Raw genomic sequence first — 19,038 nt, 5'->3', positions numbered from 1 at the left:
TACATGCTCTGACCTTCCCTATATGTGTTTCATGCCTCACTGATGTAACAAGGCCTAGCACCCAGCCTCCACTTGGTAGCACACACTGGGCCTTCACCTATGAGGCCTAGCACCCAGCCTCCAGTCTGGCAGCACACAACAGGCCTTAACCAACTGCCTCCTCTCCCAAGGGCCTCATAATTACACCCCAAACACTCTGCTCTCCCACTTGGGTTTACTCAGCTAGCTCATCTCCAGGGCCTCACAGCTACGCCCCCGAAACTCTCCAGGGCCTCTCTTAATACTCTGCCCTCCTATTAGGGCACAGGGTCAAACACCCCCATAGGCTCAGGTGCCACTCTGCTTGTTGTGCCTGGCCCGCCACTCCGCCTCTCTCCAGGGCCTGGGGTTGAACACCCCTATAGGCTCAGGAGTCCCACTTGGCGTGCCTGGCCCATCAGTCCCATTAACTCACCCACTGGCTGATGAAGGCTGGGGTTAAAGTGCTCCGACCCACCTTTTACTGGGGAGGTTACTGGCCTGGCATTTCTTGGGGACTCTCCTGCCACGAACAGCCCCACCAGGTCACCCATCCCCGGCAGGGTACAGTTTCAGGTCATGCCCAGGACCATGGGGCCTCCTCCTTCCCCATAGCCCCACCCTTACCTCCAAGGTGTTTCTGGAGCAGTGACTCAGCCAGATGTTGCCTCCATGGCTGCGCCTCCCAAACTGCTCACTCTCTGCCCATATAACTGGGATCTAAAATGGCCACCGTCGTCAACCACCTGATGGCCTCCTGCTCCAGCCATTAAAGTGACAGAGCACTGAAGCTACTCCATCACACATTGAAATAAGGGTTTGTGAGTCCTACAGTGAGCTCCTTTACTCTCATTTAGAAGGCAAACAAAGGAGCCTGGATAGAGCAGTGCAGGAAAGATGTGGAGAGGTGATGACAGAACAGTGGGCAGCTTTAATCTGAATGATTAACATCCATCTCTTTGCTCTTTGTACCCAGAATGCATTGCTGCCTGCAGGCCTCAGACAGAGGGATCAGACAAAAAAGACACCAACTGGTCCCTTCAGAAGGGAGGAGCTCATGGCTCACTTAGAAAAGCAGGCAAACGATGTGAAAGACCGAGAAGATCTGGTCCCTTTCACAGGAGAAAAAAGAGGTATGGCTTCTCCTGGCTTTGTCTGTAACATGTGCTTTGCACGTGATGAATGTGGTGCTCAGGGAAAGGGCTGTTCTGTGAAAGCATATCTAAACAAGCACACATACTTAGAGGGAATGGCTTTATCTTAGAACTGGTATCAAATGGAGCAGCTGCAGGGTTGATGGGATCCATTCCACTCCCCTTAATGCCCAGTCTGGGAGGAGGTCTCTTCTGGGCTGTTGACTAAGTCAAAGATGTGTGAGATGCTTATGTGTGGGTTAGAAACTGTAGCTTCCAGGAAACCTGCAGCTTTTTTCTCTCTGCCTTCCCTTCTGTTTCTTCCTACCCTGTGTTCCTATTGTTCACTTTTTGATGCTTTTCTTTCTCTTCCTGGCAGGGTTTAAATTGCACTTTGACTCTTGGGGAGTCTACAAAAAAAATTAAACCAGTTCACTGATTAACAACTCTACCTAAGTGAATGATCAGTCCGATTGTAGACCCCCCAAGGTTATGATTTTCAAATTTTGGCTCTTGACTCTTATTGGCGGGGGCTCTTTGGCTCTCACCTCCCTCTGCCTACCCCCACGAGCTCCCCCTTAATTCACACCCTGCTTCCTGGTTCTCTTTCCCCTCTCTGTTTCCCTGCAGGAGTTCCCCTGTATTCAGTTCTTGTTCTGTCCCTGAGTGGTGTCATCTAGATGATGGTGATGATTCTGAAAATTTCTCCTCCAGTCTGAATCTGAGTGACCAACACCACAGGCCAATCTCTCTGTCTCTGTCACATCTTCCCAGAGGCCAGGCCTACAGTTTAAACTCAGCTAGCTAAAATTAAGCTCAGTTCTGCCTGTTTCTTGTCCACAGTTTATCAGATTCTTCAGAATATTTCCTCTTCCTGTCAGTGTCCTGTTGATTGCTGGAGCATGGCCTCAGGCAGCTGTTGAGGATGTCTGGGGAAAGAGAGCTGGGAAGTGCATTCAGGGTCAGCCTTGGATCATCAGTTGTCCCAAGAGTTTGTATAATGTGTGGGAGAGAACAAAGACTTATGCAAACATATTGGGTTATGAACTTAGTGGTAGAGAAACAGTTGCCATAACAGTTTGCTGTGAGAGGATGGTCTGTGGGTTTAGGAGCACCTAACCTGTCTTGCTCTCTGTATAATGTCACTCTGAGATGACTGCTCATGAAGGAATATGTTCCATTTTAGGCATTGTGTTACCAAGGAGAGACATATTGGAAAGATTAAAAAAAACAGCTTTTGCTTAGTCAAGACATGAAGATTTAGCTCATTTAATCTTTTCTCATAAATAATTTCCTGCAGCAGCCCTACAGCTAATGGAGGAAGTGACAATAGCCTGCAAGCATTTGAATGATAGGAAACACATTGGGGCAGGGGTTTCTTACTGTTATAACTAGGGTCAGTGGGTTAAAGCTTAGAGGACGGGGATATATGGGCTACATTCCATGATAAATGTCCCTACAGTTGAACTTGTTAGCCTGTAGAATAATTCTTAATAAGTGAAGTGGAAGCTGGCTTAATACCAGACTGGATGGGGGATCAGTGTGAGTGCTCCCAGGCCAAAAGATCCACTGCTTCAGTGCCAGTATCACTTCACCTCACCTCCTCAGCATGCTTGCTGACAAGCCAGAGTGCACTGGCTGAGACAATAGCCACCCTTACCTGCCTCACCTCCCAGGCACCAGAGCTGCTCCTCAGCAAACAGCCTTTGCTGCCATCCTCCAGTAACCATTGGGTATGGCTGCCAGCACCCAGCCATCAGTCAGGCTCAGCTGCAAACTAACTGGAGATACATGTGTTTGGGTAAAGCCCAAGAGAAGATTGCTTGAGTTTGGGGCAGTGATAAGCTGAAGCAGTGATGCTCACCTTTTGGCCCTGTGGGCTAAATGAGTGTTGCAGAGCCAGTCCACAGGTGGATCAGTCCCCACACCCCAGGATTGGGCCCACAGACCTGGATCCAGACTGTACTGCCTGTCCAGCCCTGTGTGCAGGGATTGGGGCCTCACCCAGCCTCTGCCTGGCCTTGCACGCTGGGATTGGGGCCCCCTGCTGCCCTAGCACACAGGGCCATGGCCAGCAGGGCTCCTTACAGGCTGATGGCAAAGCACCAAGGGTCAAATCTGGCCTGTGGGACAGGGGTTGAGCACCCTAGGTGACAGCTACAACATGGCTAGGTGAGGGAAAGAAAGTCTATGTGGGAGAGGGGACTAGAAGAGGGGAACAGGTGGGGAGCTGGTTCATTCCTTTGACCTATAGGAATCTCTCTAGAGCTTAGTTCTTTTCTAGTGGCATGCCCCTTTTCTAGTGGCATGCCCCTTGTTGAGTTACAGCAGCTGGCAGAATTGCACAGTGTTCAGGTCACAGGAAAGTCTAGGTCTCTTTAAATTTGTTTTTGCTTCAAGTATTATTGAAGTCAAATCTTTTAGAACTTGATGGTGAACCAGAATGAAGCTCCTCTTGTCCCCCCCCCATACCTGTGCTGTGAATTTGAAGTTCTTGACAAGAACCATTGTATGCTAGGCACTCTATTGTTTCTCCTTTGGAATGAAGAAGTTTGACCAGTTCTGCCTCTGTTCAGCCCTTGCCTTGTTGCCTTCTGCCCATATTTTTTCATGGAAACCCTTACACAGTCCCACTCCCAGCCTCTTCCTTGCTTTCATAGTAGACCAGAAGAAAGCTCCATCCCCCTTCCTCAACCCTGGCCCTGCTTTCCCCATCCATGCCCTCTGCAGGAGGTGGGCTTATCTGTAAGGAAGCAGCTGAGGAGCAGAAGGGCAAACTGCTTAATACTGGAGCTTGGCAGTAGGTGATGAATAGGTGAACGGTTTGTCAGAGTTCCCTTGGGCTCATTCTGCAAACTGCCCTGTTCCATGGCTCTTGTTATGGAGCTCCGTATGCCTGCAAGTAAAACCTGGCTTATGTTCAGCCCCACCCTCTGCCAAACATTAAATCTTTGGTGACAGAAAAATTAGAAAGATGCTGGTGTCTTTGGAAGACGTAGATGGCAAGATCAGATTCGATGGTCAGAGTGGGAAATGGATTAAAATGCTTTAGATGCAAATCTCTTTGAACCTTAATTATGTCAGTGCTAACATGTATTCATTACATATAATAATGTAAGACCCACCATTTACTGGGGAAGACCATAGGATACTCTTACCCAGTATCCTCTGTCACAGAGTGACACACTGTGGATGCTGAAAGGGAGAGAGCAGGGTATGACCAGGGATTTTCCCACTGTTCCTCTCCCACTTGCAGCTTCCAGCATTTAAGGTCTAGGAAGTTCTAGTTTAGAGGCCATACCCCTAACTCCCATGCATAATAACTACTGATGCAGTTTTTCTCCAAGCATTTGTCCAATCTCATTTTTAATCTGACTAAACTGTCAGCTTTCACATTTTGTGGCAGTGGGTTCCACACTTTAATGATAGACTGTGTTAAAAGGAACTTTCTTTTGTTTATTTTAAACTTACTACCTGCTAGTTTCATTTTGTGATCCCTAGTTCTTGTGTGGCAAGAGAGAGTAAATAAATTCCTCTTTACTTTCTCTTTGCCATTTAGTATTTTGTAAACCCTTATGTAACGTAACTGGTGCTGGAGTGGCAAAGTCACCCCTTCTGCCTTCCACCTGGCCCCCACTTTGTTGCCTACCTTTCAGGGTTCCACCATGTTATCTTGCCTGCAGTGCCTTGATGTTATGATCTGACAGGGAGCCTTCCCCTAGAGGGCAAAGGTGGTTTTGGGTAGTAGGTCTGGCCTGAGCACCCATGGTCTTGATCCACTTTATCTGGGTCCCTCTGTCTACTGTACCAGGACCCTAAGCTGCTGGGCCCCTAGTCTTGCCCCTCGCAGGCTCTGGGCCCCTTGGCCCCTGGTCTTGCCCCTCACGGGCCCCTTGGCCCCAGTCTTTGCTGTCTGGTACCACAGTCCCCCAGCAAACAGTAGCGCTCCTAAAGTATTTGGGCTTCTTCCTCCACACAACCCATCAGGTCCTAGACCCTGGAAGAGCTTTACATTGGGTACCCTTGCAGCATCCCTGTAGCCCCGTTTCTACCCCTATCAGCCACACTCAGTCTTCCTGTCTTCAAACACAATGAAAAATATGAGCATCCTCTCGCCCACAAAAAGGGTCCCCATCCAGGCTTAATCACACACTGTGGGGTGCTGCAACACAGGCTCAAAACACTTATCTGTTGCTGTCTGGTGGTAGAGGGGCTTCCTTCCAGCTCTCCTGCATCTTGAGTCCTTCCTCCTCAAGGAGCCCTTGTCTGTCTTCTCCCTGGAACTCTGCTTCCTGAAGTTTGTAAGGCCAGACTTGATCCTCTCTGGCTCAGGCCCTGGGCTTATGTGCCCCTTCCTGGGTCACCTGACTCTACTTCTTTCCCAGCCCTGTCAATCACTGTCTGCACCTGTTTTATTCAAGGGCACTGCCATTATTAGTCTGTCCAGCAGGCTGGAGCTGGCCAGCTAATCCTTGGCTCCCTCTCCCATTCAGTAAGGGGTTGGGGATGCATTACATCTTATCTTATCTCCTCTCAAGCATCTCTTTTTCTAAACTGAATAGGCCCTGCATTTTTAGTCTCTCCTCATATGAAAGCTCTTCCATACCACTTACCATCCATGTTGCTCTTCTCTGTAGTTTCTCTATATCAATTTTTGATGTATGGTAACTATAACAGTATTCAAGGTGTGAATGCACAATGGATTTATAAAGGGGCATAATGATACTTTCTGTTTTGTTTATAATTCCACTCTTATTAATCTGCATTATTTTGTTTGCCTTTTTGACAGTTGCTGAGTACTGAGCTGATGTTTTTAGTAAACTGTCCACAATGACTCATAGATCTTCCCTGCATGGTAACAGCTCATGTAGAGCCCATCATAGTGTAGAAGTAGTTTGGGTTATTTTTGCCCATATGCATCACTTTACACTTATTTTCACTGAATTTCTTCTGCCATTTAGTTGCCCATTCACTCAGAAGTACCAAATCCTTCTGCAGTTCTTTGCAGTCTGCCTTGGTCTGAACCACTTTGAATAATGTAGTTATCTGCAAAGTTGGCCATTTTGCTCCCTTTTCCAGATCATTTATGAATATGTTTAGCAACACTAGCCCCAACACAGATCCATGAGGGACCCCCACTGTTTACTTCTTTCCATCCTGAACTCTGTTGCCTAGGGGGCAGGAGTCAATACCAAAACCCTGGGAGAAAGGTATCCCTAGAAATCCCCCAAATGAATCCGTATGGTGTGGGCAGTGTTTGGGGGGTGGGGGTGGGGTATAGTGCAGTGTGTTGGCAGGAAATGGTGGGCCAAGTAAGACTGGGAGAGACGGATTGAATTTCCATTCACTGCTTTGGAAGAAAGAATTAAACATGAATTTTTCCAGTGAGCCATGAACTGGCTGATTGGCCCTTCCAACTTCACACACAGGCACTAGGATTCTACTGGGGTACCCAGGGAGGAGTGCGGCCCTGCTGCCAACATTGGTCTAAGTGCCTCAGTCCCTCTCCCCGCCCAGTTTCCCGCATGAGCCAGGGCAGGCTGAGGGCAGTGTCAGCCAGATCAGCAGTTGGCGCTTTTCTGTTCTTACATTTCCTGTACTGTTCACAGGAATCAACAGAGCAGGCAAATCCCCCCCAGCAAAGTACATGGGAATACCTGCTCAGCATCCCTCCAGTGGTAGAATGAGGGCAGTACATGGTTAGACTTGGGACTATGAGCATGTGCCTTCTGTTATTCCAGAAATTAAAATTCCAGAAATTTTGAATGGCACAAATTGAACTCATGCCAAGGCTCATATTCAGAATTCTAGCAAAACTGGGGATAAAACCCAAATGTTGCATGCTCTTGCTGGACAGTCCTGACTGCTCATTTCCAGCTCTACCCACTGAACGACTCCTTTCCTACAGTATCGAGAAGGACAGAAGTAATAAGAATACAAGCTGGTGTGGATTTATGTAGATAGTATTAATATAATGGCAGATTTTAAAAGCCCAATTCAAAATAATATTTATTTAATTAACATTTGAAACTGAAAGTCATTTGGTAACCTAAAACCTAAGCATTTTTTTCAAAAAATATAAAAATGGGGCACTTTAGGATTGGTGTGACTTTTTTCTTTTGGTTTTCTTCCACAGATCATTCCAGTCAAATCAACCCAGTTTTACAAGGTTGTTGGTTGTAGCCATGTTGGGTCTAAGGATGTAGGCAGACAAGGTTCTTTGGGTAGATGTGATATCTTTTATTAGACCAATAGAAGATATCACATCTTCCCAAAGAACCTTGTCTGCCCAGTGTTACAAAGCTTTTTTCTTCTTTCCAAACAAAACCACGTCTTCCAGGGGAACACTGTTCCATTAACATTTCTCAGTGTAGCTCTAATAAGCATTTTGTTGGCATTTTTGTTAGTGTCCATGAGTTCAGTGGTGCTGTTAAGAAGACAGAGATTTATCATTTAAGAAGAAGACAATAATGCAGTTCTAATTTTAAATGCCAAGACAGAGTCTTCTAAACATTTTAAGCTAACATACACCGAACACAGGCAAAGCATAATTTTACACGTAGTACTTTGTCTGGTTTTGTTGCAACTGCCGCAGAAATTGAAATCACCCTTTTCCTTTTATTGCTACAATAACCAGCAGAATGAAAAGCAAGAACAAGCTGTTCCAGGAAAGACAATGTGAGTTTCAATTTCATCTCGGGAGAGAGTGCAGTGTGCAGTTGCTGCTTTGTGCTGCCTAAATTTAGTCACATTCAGCCTGCCTGCTGCTCCCGCCACCCCTGGCAGCATGCTTTTTGTTCTCCTTTTCAATTAACTGTAGCATTGCTGACCAAGGTTTCAGAGCGGGTACAAAAATAGACCTGGGTGACATTCCAAGCTGAAGCCTCTTGAACTGTTGCTGTCTCCTTTGCTGAGGCCCTAGGAGGGCTGCTCAAGATGACTCCTCTCCCATTTACAGCCTGGTTTGACATGCTCTTTCAGCTTCTCCAACTACTCCTTGTTACACCATTTTAAAATCCTGAAAATATCTCTCTTTGGGGTGTCTTGGGGGATTGATGTTGGTTGTGTAATCGTGATAGCCTCATCCAAAGTTTGAGGCCGGGGCTTGTCAGCCTTCTTCGTGTGAACCACTCATGCCACGGAGTGTATGTGGCACTTTTTGCCAGCAAGGCAAGACTCTCTCTCTAACACCACAGGTCTGGGGAGTTACTGCTCTTGCTGCTCTAGGAAGCCCTGCGGGGAAAGTGAGTAGTTTTCTCTCACAGGTGACCAGTGGGGTCAGGCACACTCTCTCCTTGTAACTGGGCCCATCACAGTGTGTTTGGAGTTGTGCCTTTCCCCACAAGACAGGGGATCCCCCTGGCCCAGTGGGGACTCTGTTGCTGCTCTGGTCCATGCTATGCTCTGGATGCTGAGGTTGCCAAGGTCCTCACTCCTTAATGCCCACCCCCCACCAGCCAGAAATTTAAGCAGTTCTGGGCTCCATCTCCCACAACATGGTAACAGGGTTCAAGGCATTTAAGGCAAATGGACTGATGAGGGAGAGGGCAATGGTGCCTCCCTCCCTGTCCCATGGTAATGGGGCCTATCACAAGATTAGGATGAAGAGAAGTTTCTTTCCACTCCCTACTGGGTGGGAAGTCAAATCCTCCCTCCCTTTCCCCCAACAAAGGGTAGATCGAGAAGGGGTGCAGTTGTGTGGTTGCACATCCCTTTCAGACCATGCTGCAGGTGCAGCAGCTGGGGACTTTAATAAGTCCCCCACGTCCCCTCCATTTTCATTCTCTCCTCTTCCCTCCTCCCCGCTTCCCCCTGCTGTCCCCAGCAGAACCAGAAGCAGTCAGGATTCCAGAAATGCTCATGTCTTACTCCAGCTGGGTTGCATAGGGAGCCAGACTCAGCTAGGGACAGCAACAGCTCTCCTCTGGGTGTTCCCAGCCAGTCTGGGAGCAGACTCAGGAGCAGTTCTGGAGCTGCCCCATGGCTCTTGATCTCACCCTGCTCTGGGACTGTGTAGACAGTGGCAGTGGCAGGCAGGGGAGGGAGGTGAGAGGAATGGAGGAGGTTTTCATAGATTTTATAGACATTAGGGCTGGAAGGGACCTCAAGAGATCATCGAATCCAGCCCCTTGCCACAAGGGCAGGAAGTCAGCTAGGATCAAAGGATACCAGCAAGATAAGCATCCAAATGCTTCTCAATTTAGCTGAGAGAATCTTGTGGGAAACAGAATGAAAGGCTTTGCTGAAATCCAAGTAAATTACATCAACCTCAAGTCCCTCATCCAGATGCTTAGTTACCTGGTCATAGAAGGACACCACATTTGTCAGGCATGATCTACCCTCGACAAAGCCGTGCTGGTTACTTCTTAATACCCCACCAGTTGCCAGCTTGTAATTGTTGGTCTCCTTAACAAATTTTTCAAAAAAATTTTCCAGGACCAAAGTCAAACTGACCGGTCTGTAGTTTGCAGGGTCATCCTTCTTCTGTTCCAGTCATCTGGGGCCACTCCCAAGTTCCATAATTCTTTGAACAGTTTCGCCAGTGGCCCTGCTATAAGATCAGCCAGTTCTTTCAGGGCTTACAGATGCAGGCCATCTGGCCCAGCAGACTTGAAAACGTCCAAGTGTTCTAAGAGATCCCTCATCTGTTCGGGACTGATTTCATGTAGTCTGTTATCTTCCCCATATTCCCTGGGCCTCTGGACAGGTGAACAGCCCCTGTTTGATTTCAGGAATACTGATGTGAAGTATGTATTTAGGAGCTCTGCCTTTTCACGGGGATCAACTGTGGGCTGCCCCTCTGTATTCAGTAGGGGGTCAACAGTGGAGCCTGTTTTTTTTCTTGGCTTTCCATCTCTCATACCTGCAGATCCTAGTGATATAAGTGTATTCCTCTCTGGTTGCTGAACCATTCTTCCATTGCTTGTAAGCTTCTTTTTTTCTTTTTTAATAGTTTCCTAATACCCCTGTTGAACCTCTTGTCTTCTTTCCTGCTTTTTGTCTGCATGAGGATGACCTTTTTGAGCAGTGAGAATTGCTTGCTTAGGAAGCACCACTATTCCTGAACTCCCAAATCATCCAGTCACTGGTCACAAAGGGCCTCTCCAACTAACCTCCTAAGTTTGCCAAAGTCTGCCCTTCTGAAGTCTAGGACTTCTGTTCTACTAACTGATTTTCCCAGCCTTTCGGTGGATGGTGAACCCAATCAAGTTGTGATCACTGTCACCCAGAGTACCTCCAAGCCTCCAGTCGCCTATCATGTCCTCCTCTTTGGTCAGCACTAAATCCAGAGTGTACTTACCCCTAGTAGGCCCTTCCACAACCTGTGACAGGAACAGATCATCTATAGCTGCAAAGAAGTTGGCTGACCTGCTGGAGCTGGCCAAATGGTCCTCCCAACAGATCTCAGGGTAGTTGAAGTCACCCATGATAATCATGTCCTTAGTGCTAGCTGGCTCAGTCAGTTCCCTGGAGAATACCTGATCGCTCTCCTCTTCTTGCAAGGGAGGCCTGTACTAGAGTCCCACCATAAGGTCTCCGTCTCCTGATCCCCCTTGTATCTTGACCCAGATGGTCTCAAAGGACTCTTCCTTGCTATCAAACGTGACCTGCAGGGAGGGGTTACCAGTCTTTCACATAGGCCACACCTCATCCCTTCCTCCCAACCCAATCCTCCCTATAAAGCCTATTGCCATCAAATCCACTGCCCAGTCACACATCATCCCCACCAGGTCTCTGTCAACCCAATGAAATCAAATTCTTTATCTACTAGAAGGAGTGCCAGTTCCTCATTTATTTCCCATGCTTCTGGCATTCCCATAAAGACACCTGAGTTTTCCCCTAGTCGCCTCATGTTTTCTGTCACGCTGCCAGTGTCTCAGGATGTTAGTACCTATCTGGATGTCCACTACATGGATGCCATCTCCTCTGTCATCATGGCTAGAAGATTCTTGTACAACAGTGGAACCTTCCCCCTGCCCTTGGACGTGCCTAGTTTAAAGCTCTCCTCAACAAATTGTGATTCCCGTAGAGAAGAACTTCTTCCCTCTGGTTGTGAGGTGAATACTGTCTCTTGCATGTAGACCATTATTGTTGAACTTCATACCAAGGTCGAGGAATCCAAAGCCTACACAGTGACACAGTCTTCTAAGCCTTTGCTTGACCTCCTTAATCCAGGTGGGTATCCTTCAATCTAGGGGGTAGGACTCGAGAATAACCAGGAGAATAACCAGCTCTGGTATGAGGAGACACAGTGAATGCAGGAGGAGATTGCTAGACAGACCTGGGCTAAGCACATGGTCCCAGGCCACCCTGCATGGCGGGGTCAGGTTCCCTGAAGCAGCTGCTCTGGATCCGCCTGCTCTGAACCTGCCCATCTTGGCCACAATGAGTGATTGCAGATGAGCAGAAGCTGGTGCTGGATGTGAGGGGAAAGTGGGACCTGGCAGTGGGCACAGTCACCTCCCCCTCGCTGCTGCCAGGCCCTTCTCACTGCCACTGCCTGGAACTCCTGCTGGGGCTGCCCTGTGGCTGATCGCTATAACTGGAGCTGCCCTGCAGGAGAAGCCACAGGGCAGCCCAAGTGCGAGCTCCAGGCAGCAAGGGGGAGGTGGCCGCACCCACTGCCAGGTCCTGCTTATTTATGCACCCAGGTGCAGCTTCTTCCCGGCTGCTGCCACTGCTCTCAGCATTGCTGGAGCAGGTGGGTCTGAGCAGGGGCTGCAGAGACTCCAACCCCCTGTGTGGGGCAGGCAGGGGCAGTGCACTGGTGGCAGCAGCGGGGAGGAGAGCCTTGGCGTTGGTTCCAGGTGGCCACAGCAAAAAGGCCTTGGCAGTGGTGAGGGGGAGGCAGCTGCCTCTAGGTCACACTTTTTCCTGGCACTTGGCAGCAGCTTCTGCTCAGCTGCTGCTGCCACCTCCACACATAGGCTGCTGCTGCCAATGCCAGGCAGCAGCTCCAGCCCCTCCTCAGGGTAGAAGGGTGGCCCATGCTAGCCCACCCGCCCATCCATTGCCCCATCCCACATAGGGAGGTTCAGTGAGCTGGGGGAGACAGGGACAGGTACTGACTCAGCTTGCAATAGCTCCCAAAACTTCCTATGTGACCCATGGGCCCAAATATTGCCGATCCCCGAGCTAGACCATAATTTCCTCAGCCCTGTCCATACAACCTGTCAAATCAACCCATAACTTTCAAACAACAACAACTCCCCTCGATGCTGAAGCACTACTCACTATTCCACATGTAAACTCAACCTAAAGGTTGAGAATTTTTTCCCACATTGTACCCAACCTCCATCACCCCACAACAATCTAGGAACAGGCGGAATATTTAGTCCATGAGATTTTAGATTTTTGCACTATCTAGTACAGGGGTGGGCAAAATATAGCCTGCCAATTGATTCTATCTGGCCCATGGTGCCAGCAGAGGCCAGAGCTAGAGCCTACCCATGGGCCAGATAGAATCAGTTGGCAGACCCAAGGTTGGTGGCTCCAGCCTCTGTTGGTGAAACAGGAGTTGCTGGGCTGCGAACATGACAGCCCCATCACCAGCACAGTGCAGCTCTCGGCCCCATTCCTGCCTGCCGGCGTTAGCCAAGCTGGACAGCGCAGCAGCAGGGTGACATGGGGAGGAGCGGAGATAAGACACCACAGCCCCAGGTGGGCTTATGCTTCTGCTCCCATTGCTGCTCTGGCACCAGCCTTGCCTGGCTACAGGGAACTCGTGTGTGTGTGTGTGTGTGTGTGTGTGTGTGTGTGTGTGTGAGAGAGACAGAGAGAGAGAGAGCAAGTGTGCACACATGTGTGCATACCCCTCAACAGCATCACCAAAACTTACTAAGTGGCCCTCCAGCCCAAATAATTGCCCACCCCTGATCTAGTAGATTGGGAAGGATACAGACCTGAAAAACTATACATCCATACCATTGACTTGCTGGAAAACTAATACCACAGAAACCTGACCCAGCATTCCCCAGGGGCTGATATGGGGGCAGGGAGGTGATGTTAGACCATGGCCTCAAACCTGGGGCCTAGTCTAGCTAGCACAACTGCTCATATTGGCCTTCCACCCTACAGCTGGCCACCCAGACTGGGCAAAGCTGGCTTGACACCTCCATCAGGACCTAGCCCTCCACACACTCCCAGTTACCAGACTGGCTAGTCAGGGGCAGCTGACCCTTCACTTCCCCCATTTAAGCTCCTGAGCAGGAACAAGAAGTATCTGGGAAATGGGGCTCAACCTGATTCCTGACTGCCTTGCTGCTCTCTGCTCCCTGACCTGGCTTGCTTTCTGACTCGATTCTGCTTGGTCTGCTGGCTTCATGATCTGGCTTGCTCTCTGACTCTGCTCCCTGCTTGATCTCCCAGCTTCCTGACTCCACTTGTTCCTAGACCCATCTGGGATTGACCTGGCTTCCTGACCATGCTTGTCCCTGAATTTCTGCCCAGTCCTCCTCAGCTTGTCCCTGTCCTCATCCAAATAATCCTTATTAGCTATCTGGTTGTAGCTTAGTTTTTTGTGAAGACTGAGATAAAGTAGATGTTGAGCAGCTCCATCTTCTTTGCATCTTCTGTTAAGTTTTCCCTGGCTATTTAACAGTGGACCCATAGTTTCCTTAGCCTTTCTCTTCTGACTGACACATTTATGTTTTTGTTTTTCTTAGCTTTCCTCACCAGGTATAACTCACTTTTTACCTGTGCCTCCTTGATTTTGTCCCTGCAAGTTCTTGTAATTTCTTGGTATACTTCCTTAGTGACTCACCCTTCTTTCCACTGTCCCTACATTTTCCTTTTGATTTTGATTTTGAGGCATCCATGAAGCTTCTTATGCAGCTATATTAGTTTCCTGCTGTTTTTCTGCTTCCATTACTTCAGAATAGCTTTTTTTGAACTCTCAATGCTGTGCCTTTTAAAAACTATCATCCTTCTTGGGCTCATTCACTTTGTTCTTTCTTTTTCTGGCCAACATACTTAGAACCTCTTCTTGTTGTCTTTAATTTCCCTTGTCAGCTGAAGCTTTTTTTTTTTTTTTTTTTAAACTTTGCCTTTTCTGATTTTGTCCCCTCACATTCTTGCTATTTTCCAGGATGCTTTCTTGGTGACCTCTCCATCTTTCAATCATCTATATGCTTTCCTTTTGTATTTGAAGCTTCCTAGAATCTCCTTGTGCAGCCACACTGGTCTCTTGCCATGTCCCATGTGCTTCTAGTGTCAGAATAAGCTTCTTATTGGGCTTCCAATTCTGTGCCCTTTAGAAGCTTCCAGCCCTCCTGGAAATCTGTCTTCACTATGCCTACTATCTCCTTGAGTCAGTTAGATCCACCTTTTTGAAAGCCAGTGCCTGAATTCTGCTGACATCACACTTTTCCAGTCTCAGGATCATGAATTCTCGTATCATGATCACTTCCTCCCAAGTTTCCCCATCATTTTCACATCCTCCACCAGTTCTTCCCTATTGGTCAGGACAAGATTGAAGACAGATGATTCCTTAGGGTGCCTTCAGGTGTTTAGGGCCCTGCTCCAACTCATGGTACTTTACATGAAGTGTTTTACACAAAGCATCATGAGTTAGAGCACCCCCCCTCAACTTGATAGACATTTGCTGGGAAGAGCTGGGGGGAGGGGTTGGGGAGGGCCAGAGCCTGCCTGCTGACCGGCCTTGGCCAGCAGGCAGGGGTGCTCCAGCAGCCTCTGAGGAGACTGCCAAACCACCCCTCTCCCCAGCCCCACTCCTTCTCCAGCTCTGGGGCTGTCAGATGGGGAGAGGAGGGAACAGCACAGAGCTGCAGACTGCTTTGCCTGGCAAGGGTCGGGGGGTGGGGGCGGTGTGGAATGGAGTCCCCTTGCCTCCTGGGCCCAGCCCAGCTCCCCCCAATACCCCAGATGGGATAGCTGGGGGCAGCCTGCGAGGCAAGGGGGCTCTGTTCTACCCTCCCCCCACTCCAGCTCTGGCCAAGTAAAGCAGCCAGCAGTTCCAGGCTGCTCCCTCCTCCTCCCCCTCCCTCCTCTGCTGGCAGCCCCAGAGCTGGGTGGGGGCTGGGGAGAGAGGCGGTTTGACAGCCTCCTTGGAGGCTGCTGGAGTGCCCCCACCTGCTGGCTAAGGCTGGTGCAGGCAGGCTCTGGCCCTCCCCCCATCCCCAGCTCTTCCCAGCTAACATCTGTCAAGTTGGGGAGGGGGAGTGCTCTAACCTATGATTCTTTGTGTAAAGCACCATGAGTTAGAGCAGGGAAAAACATAAAGTGGGAAAAAGTAATCCTGGAGAGAATACAAGTTCCCTAAGGTGCTCTGCTTTAGAACACCTTCATCTATTACCTGATTTGACCAGGTTTAATTTTTTGTGCAATTGGCCATTTTAAAACTGCTCTGTAGCCATGCGTGTGTATTATGTTACAACTGTAGAACACTTTCAGGGTGAAAAATGTAACTTGTGTAAGTGCCCTTAATTATATCCTCAGCTTTCTGGAACAGAAAGTTGTCCTCCACACAAGTTAGCAACTTCCTTGACATTTTATGTTTGGCTGTATTATTCTTCCAGCAGATGTCTGGAAAATTGAGGTCTCCCATCACTACTATCTCATAACTTTTGTATAATTTTGTATAAAATGCCTATATTTTTGACACACAATGGAATGCCACCTTTTCTCCCAACCCTGTCCTTCTGAAACAGAGTGTGCCCCTTAGTGTTGCTGATCCAGTATTAAGAGCCACCCCACCAAAATCTTGGTGATACCAATCAGATGATAGTTCTTTTCACAGGCTATGACTTTCAGCTTGTTTGCTGCCCACACTTCTCATATTTAAATACATGCAGTGGATGTATTTTACATTCTGACCTACTCACTTCCCTTCTTCATCCCTTGTTGCTGTCTTGTGGCTCTGTGGCCGTTTCCCTGTGTTGAGCTGCTTCTTCCAGTCTTCTCCTCTCTGGATTGTTTGCTTTGTTGCTGGAAGGTTTATTCACCATGCCCTGTGGAGCCTAAGTCAAAGTCCTCCTTAGTAGGTTGTCCAGATGTTGCCCAAAGATATTCTTTCTAGTTCTGGTCACCCAACAGGCTATTGGCAGAGCTGGGAAGAGACTCAGAGTGTCTGACTCCCTTCCTGCTGGGCTGGGCTGCTCTTCTAGTTTGGGGAAAAGGATGATGGACTTGAAAGGACCCAGAGCACTAGATAGAGGGGTGAAAGGACCCAGAGCACTAGATAGAGGGGTCTGTGGAGTAGCTGGTGCAAAACTAGCCAGTGCTTCGGGGAAGTTCTCTTTGTCCACCTCTGTTCCAGGGCAGCCCCAGGGAAGTCATGTTGGGGATTCCTGCACCCTGAGGCTAGGTGAAATCTGAGTGTGATGGTCTCAGCTGGCCTATCCTCTCCTCATCACTTTTGCAGCTACTTCTGGGAAGGTGGAGGGCCTCCGACCCCATTTGTAGTTCCAATCAGCAAGGCTTTGCACACAACCAGGCATGCACTGTGTCTCACAGTTGGGAGCTACTTGTTTGCTGATGCATGTGGGGTTCAAGCAAATTCTGAGTAGAAGGCCACAAATAAAATATTTTCTCCTGGTGGCTACTCCTGTCTTAATTCCTGCCACAGGCAGAGCCAGTTATGTTTGTTGTTTAGTTCTGCTTTAGCAGATGTTAATCGTAACCACTTAGAGCTTGTCAAGAAAATGTCTCTTGATGTCAAGTCATTGGTTAGTCAGCATTGCCAGTTCCACAGTGAGGGAAGGGTAGATAATGTCTCAACCTGGGAGCCAGAGGGCCTGAATTTGACTCTTGCATCTGCTATGATGGGCCAACACTTACTTCCTCTGTAACCTTAGGCAAATCATGTAACCTTTTATGAGCCTTTGTTACCTCCTTTGTAACAAGACAGGGGTGTATTCAACAATATCTTCCATATGGTTTTTATCTGGGTGCTTCCTCATATCTGTGGTCTTGATCCTCAAACCTCAGCTTCTTTCCCTGATGCTTTTAATGTTCCTTGTGGTGATATAATGCCTAATGTTCAGTTGCACTCCTGTGGTACCCTGTTAAATTGCCAGTAGAGATTGCTCCTCCTAGTACCACTTCCCTTGACCACGCACACTGGTCTGCCCCCTGTGCACTGCCATCTTCTCTTCCTCATCTGCTCTACTCAGACCCTTCTGCACACATCCATTCTTGTCTTCAGTACCACTCCTCCCTTTCTCCTATCTGCATTTATTATTAGCAGCATAAACGTCAGGGTAACTATATCTGTGTCTTTCCTTTTCTCTTTTTGCCTCTTGGAGATGTGTTGAAAAGATGCTCATCAGTTCCTGGTTGGGTGAAGGCAAGTCATTGGGTTCATATTAGTCAGAACCCAATACTTGCAAATAGTTCCTGTGCAACTTTGCTTCCAGATGGTGGAAATCTTAAAAGGTCAGCATGTCCCACAAGATTTCATCCATCTCCAAACTGAATCCAGATGGGAAACAGGGAAGTTCAGACTTGCATCTGTATGGACAAGTTTGAATCTGGGCTTTCATCTCTGAACCACCAACTTCAGAAATCTGTGGAAAATGTGTTAGCTTATTTTGGGACCTGCCTTTGTTTCTAATGAAGCCATGGTAATGTTTTCCAGTGTGTCCAAGAGACAAACTGAACTCATAACCTGTTGAGTGTATGTTGAAGCCAGAGTTGGCTTGTAAAATCACAGTGCAATTCAGATATGGAAGAGCTGTGAGGCTGTTACAGCTCTTTCTCCTGGATTGCATGTGGGTATGGGTCTTGTGGAGTGGATGCAATGGCCTGGAGATTCCGAAGTCCCTGAGAAGGCATTCACTATGGTACATCTTCCATGAAGCTGATGTTCCCCAGCTCCAGGCTGCTGCGCACTTTATCAGACTTTGGGCAGAATGCTGTAGTGTGTCTGTATTTCTGGACTGGTTTGTTTTTTGCGCTATATTCTATCCTCGTTATTTGGATAGGGAGTCTGCATGCTGTCAGAATGACCTATGGAGTGTTGCCATGTGAATACACTCTTTGCCTGCTTGCTTCTGCTCCATATATGCCAAAAAAATGTCATGCGGCCACTATGAGTGGCACAACACATGCCCAGCACCGCTCTCATGAGCACATCACAGACTGAGCTTGTGAGATCACCAGGGACATGCCATAAATCAACCATATGTCATGTTTTGGGCCTTTGGCATGTGCAGAACAGGAGAAGGTGTGTAAGGAGTGTTCACATCTTGCGAGGGAGTCATGTTGTATAATATGGTGTAAATGCACTTACACAGTGGTGCTCAATCTTTTTGCCCCAGTGGCTGGAAGAGCAGTGCCTGGTTCCTCTATAGACCTGATCTTGCATCATGGGGAAAAGGGGGCATGGCCTGGCCCCTAACCCAGCTGTGTGTGGCTTGGGAATTTGGCAGAAAGGGAGGGATGGCAGTATTGTCACTGCTCCCCTGACAATGAATTTCTGGACCTGTTGGGAGCTCTGTGGGCCAGAAGTCCTGGCTACATAGGCCAGACTTGGCCCGCGGGCCAGGCATTAAGCATCCTTGCATTTGGATATTTTCAGACAGGGAGATTTCTTAGAGGGGTCAGGTGTGTCTGAGTGCTGAGCACTATTATGATCCTGTGTATGAAACAATGATTAAACATTTGTTACAGAATCCAGAAAATAATAAACCTTCCTGGCCCAAGGAGTTAAGCAAGTCACTGGTGATACAGATGCCAGGGCTGAAACCCATTTTAAGTTAATGTAGGGTGAATTCCCAGAGCTCTGAGGCCAAGGCCCCATGACTCTAGTTCTTCTGAGAATTCTTCTGCTCACCAAGGGAGAAACACTGCCCTTGTACTGCTAATGTGCCCCTTTCATCCTCAACATTGGTGTGTGTTTTGCCCAGAATCCATCTGAAGTGAATCT

The 19,038-nt window shown here is 48.3% G+C and overlaps 1 protein-coding gene across 5 annotated transcripts in view; it reads left to right on the top strand.

Moving 5' to 3' along the window:
* The window catches only part of TMOD1 (tropomodulin 1), a 94,136-nt gene that overhangs the window by 48,291 nt on the left and 26,807 nt on the right, over positions 1 to 19,038 (top strand). For all 5 annotated transcript variants that reach the window (XM_014596158.3, XM_014596162.3, XM_019490701.2 and 2 more), the window contains exon 3: positions 995 to 1,151. In XM_014596158.3, the coding sequence (XP_014451644.1) occupies positions 995 to 1,151 (157 nt within the window). The remainder of the gene's footprint in view (positions 1 to 994; positions 1,152 to 19,038) is intronic.

This window comes from Alligator mississippiensis, chromosome 3 (assembly GCF_030867095.1).
Source record: "Alligator mississippiensis isolate rAllMis1 chromosome 3, rAllMis1, whole genome shotgun sequence".
NCBI classification, from domain to species: Eukaryota; Metazoa; Chordata; order Crocodylia; family Alligatoridae; genus Alligator; species Alligator mississippiensis.
Note: the sequence above shows the minus strand (reverse complement) of the source record. Positions and strands in the feature narration are given on the sequence as shown.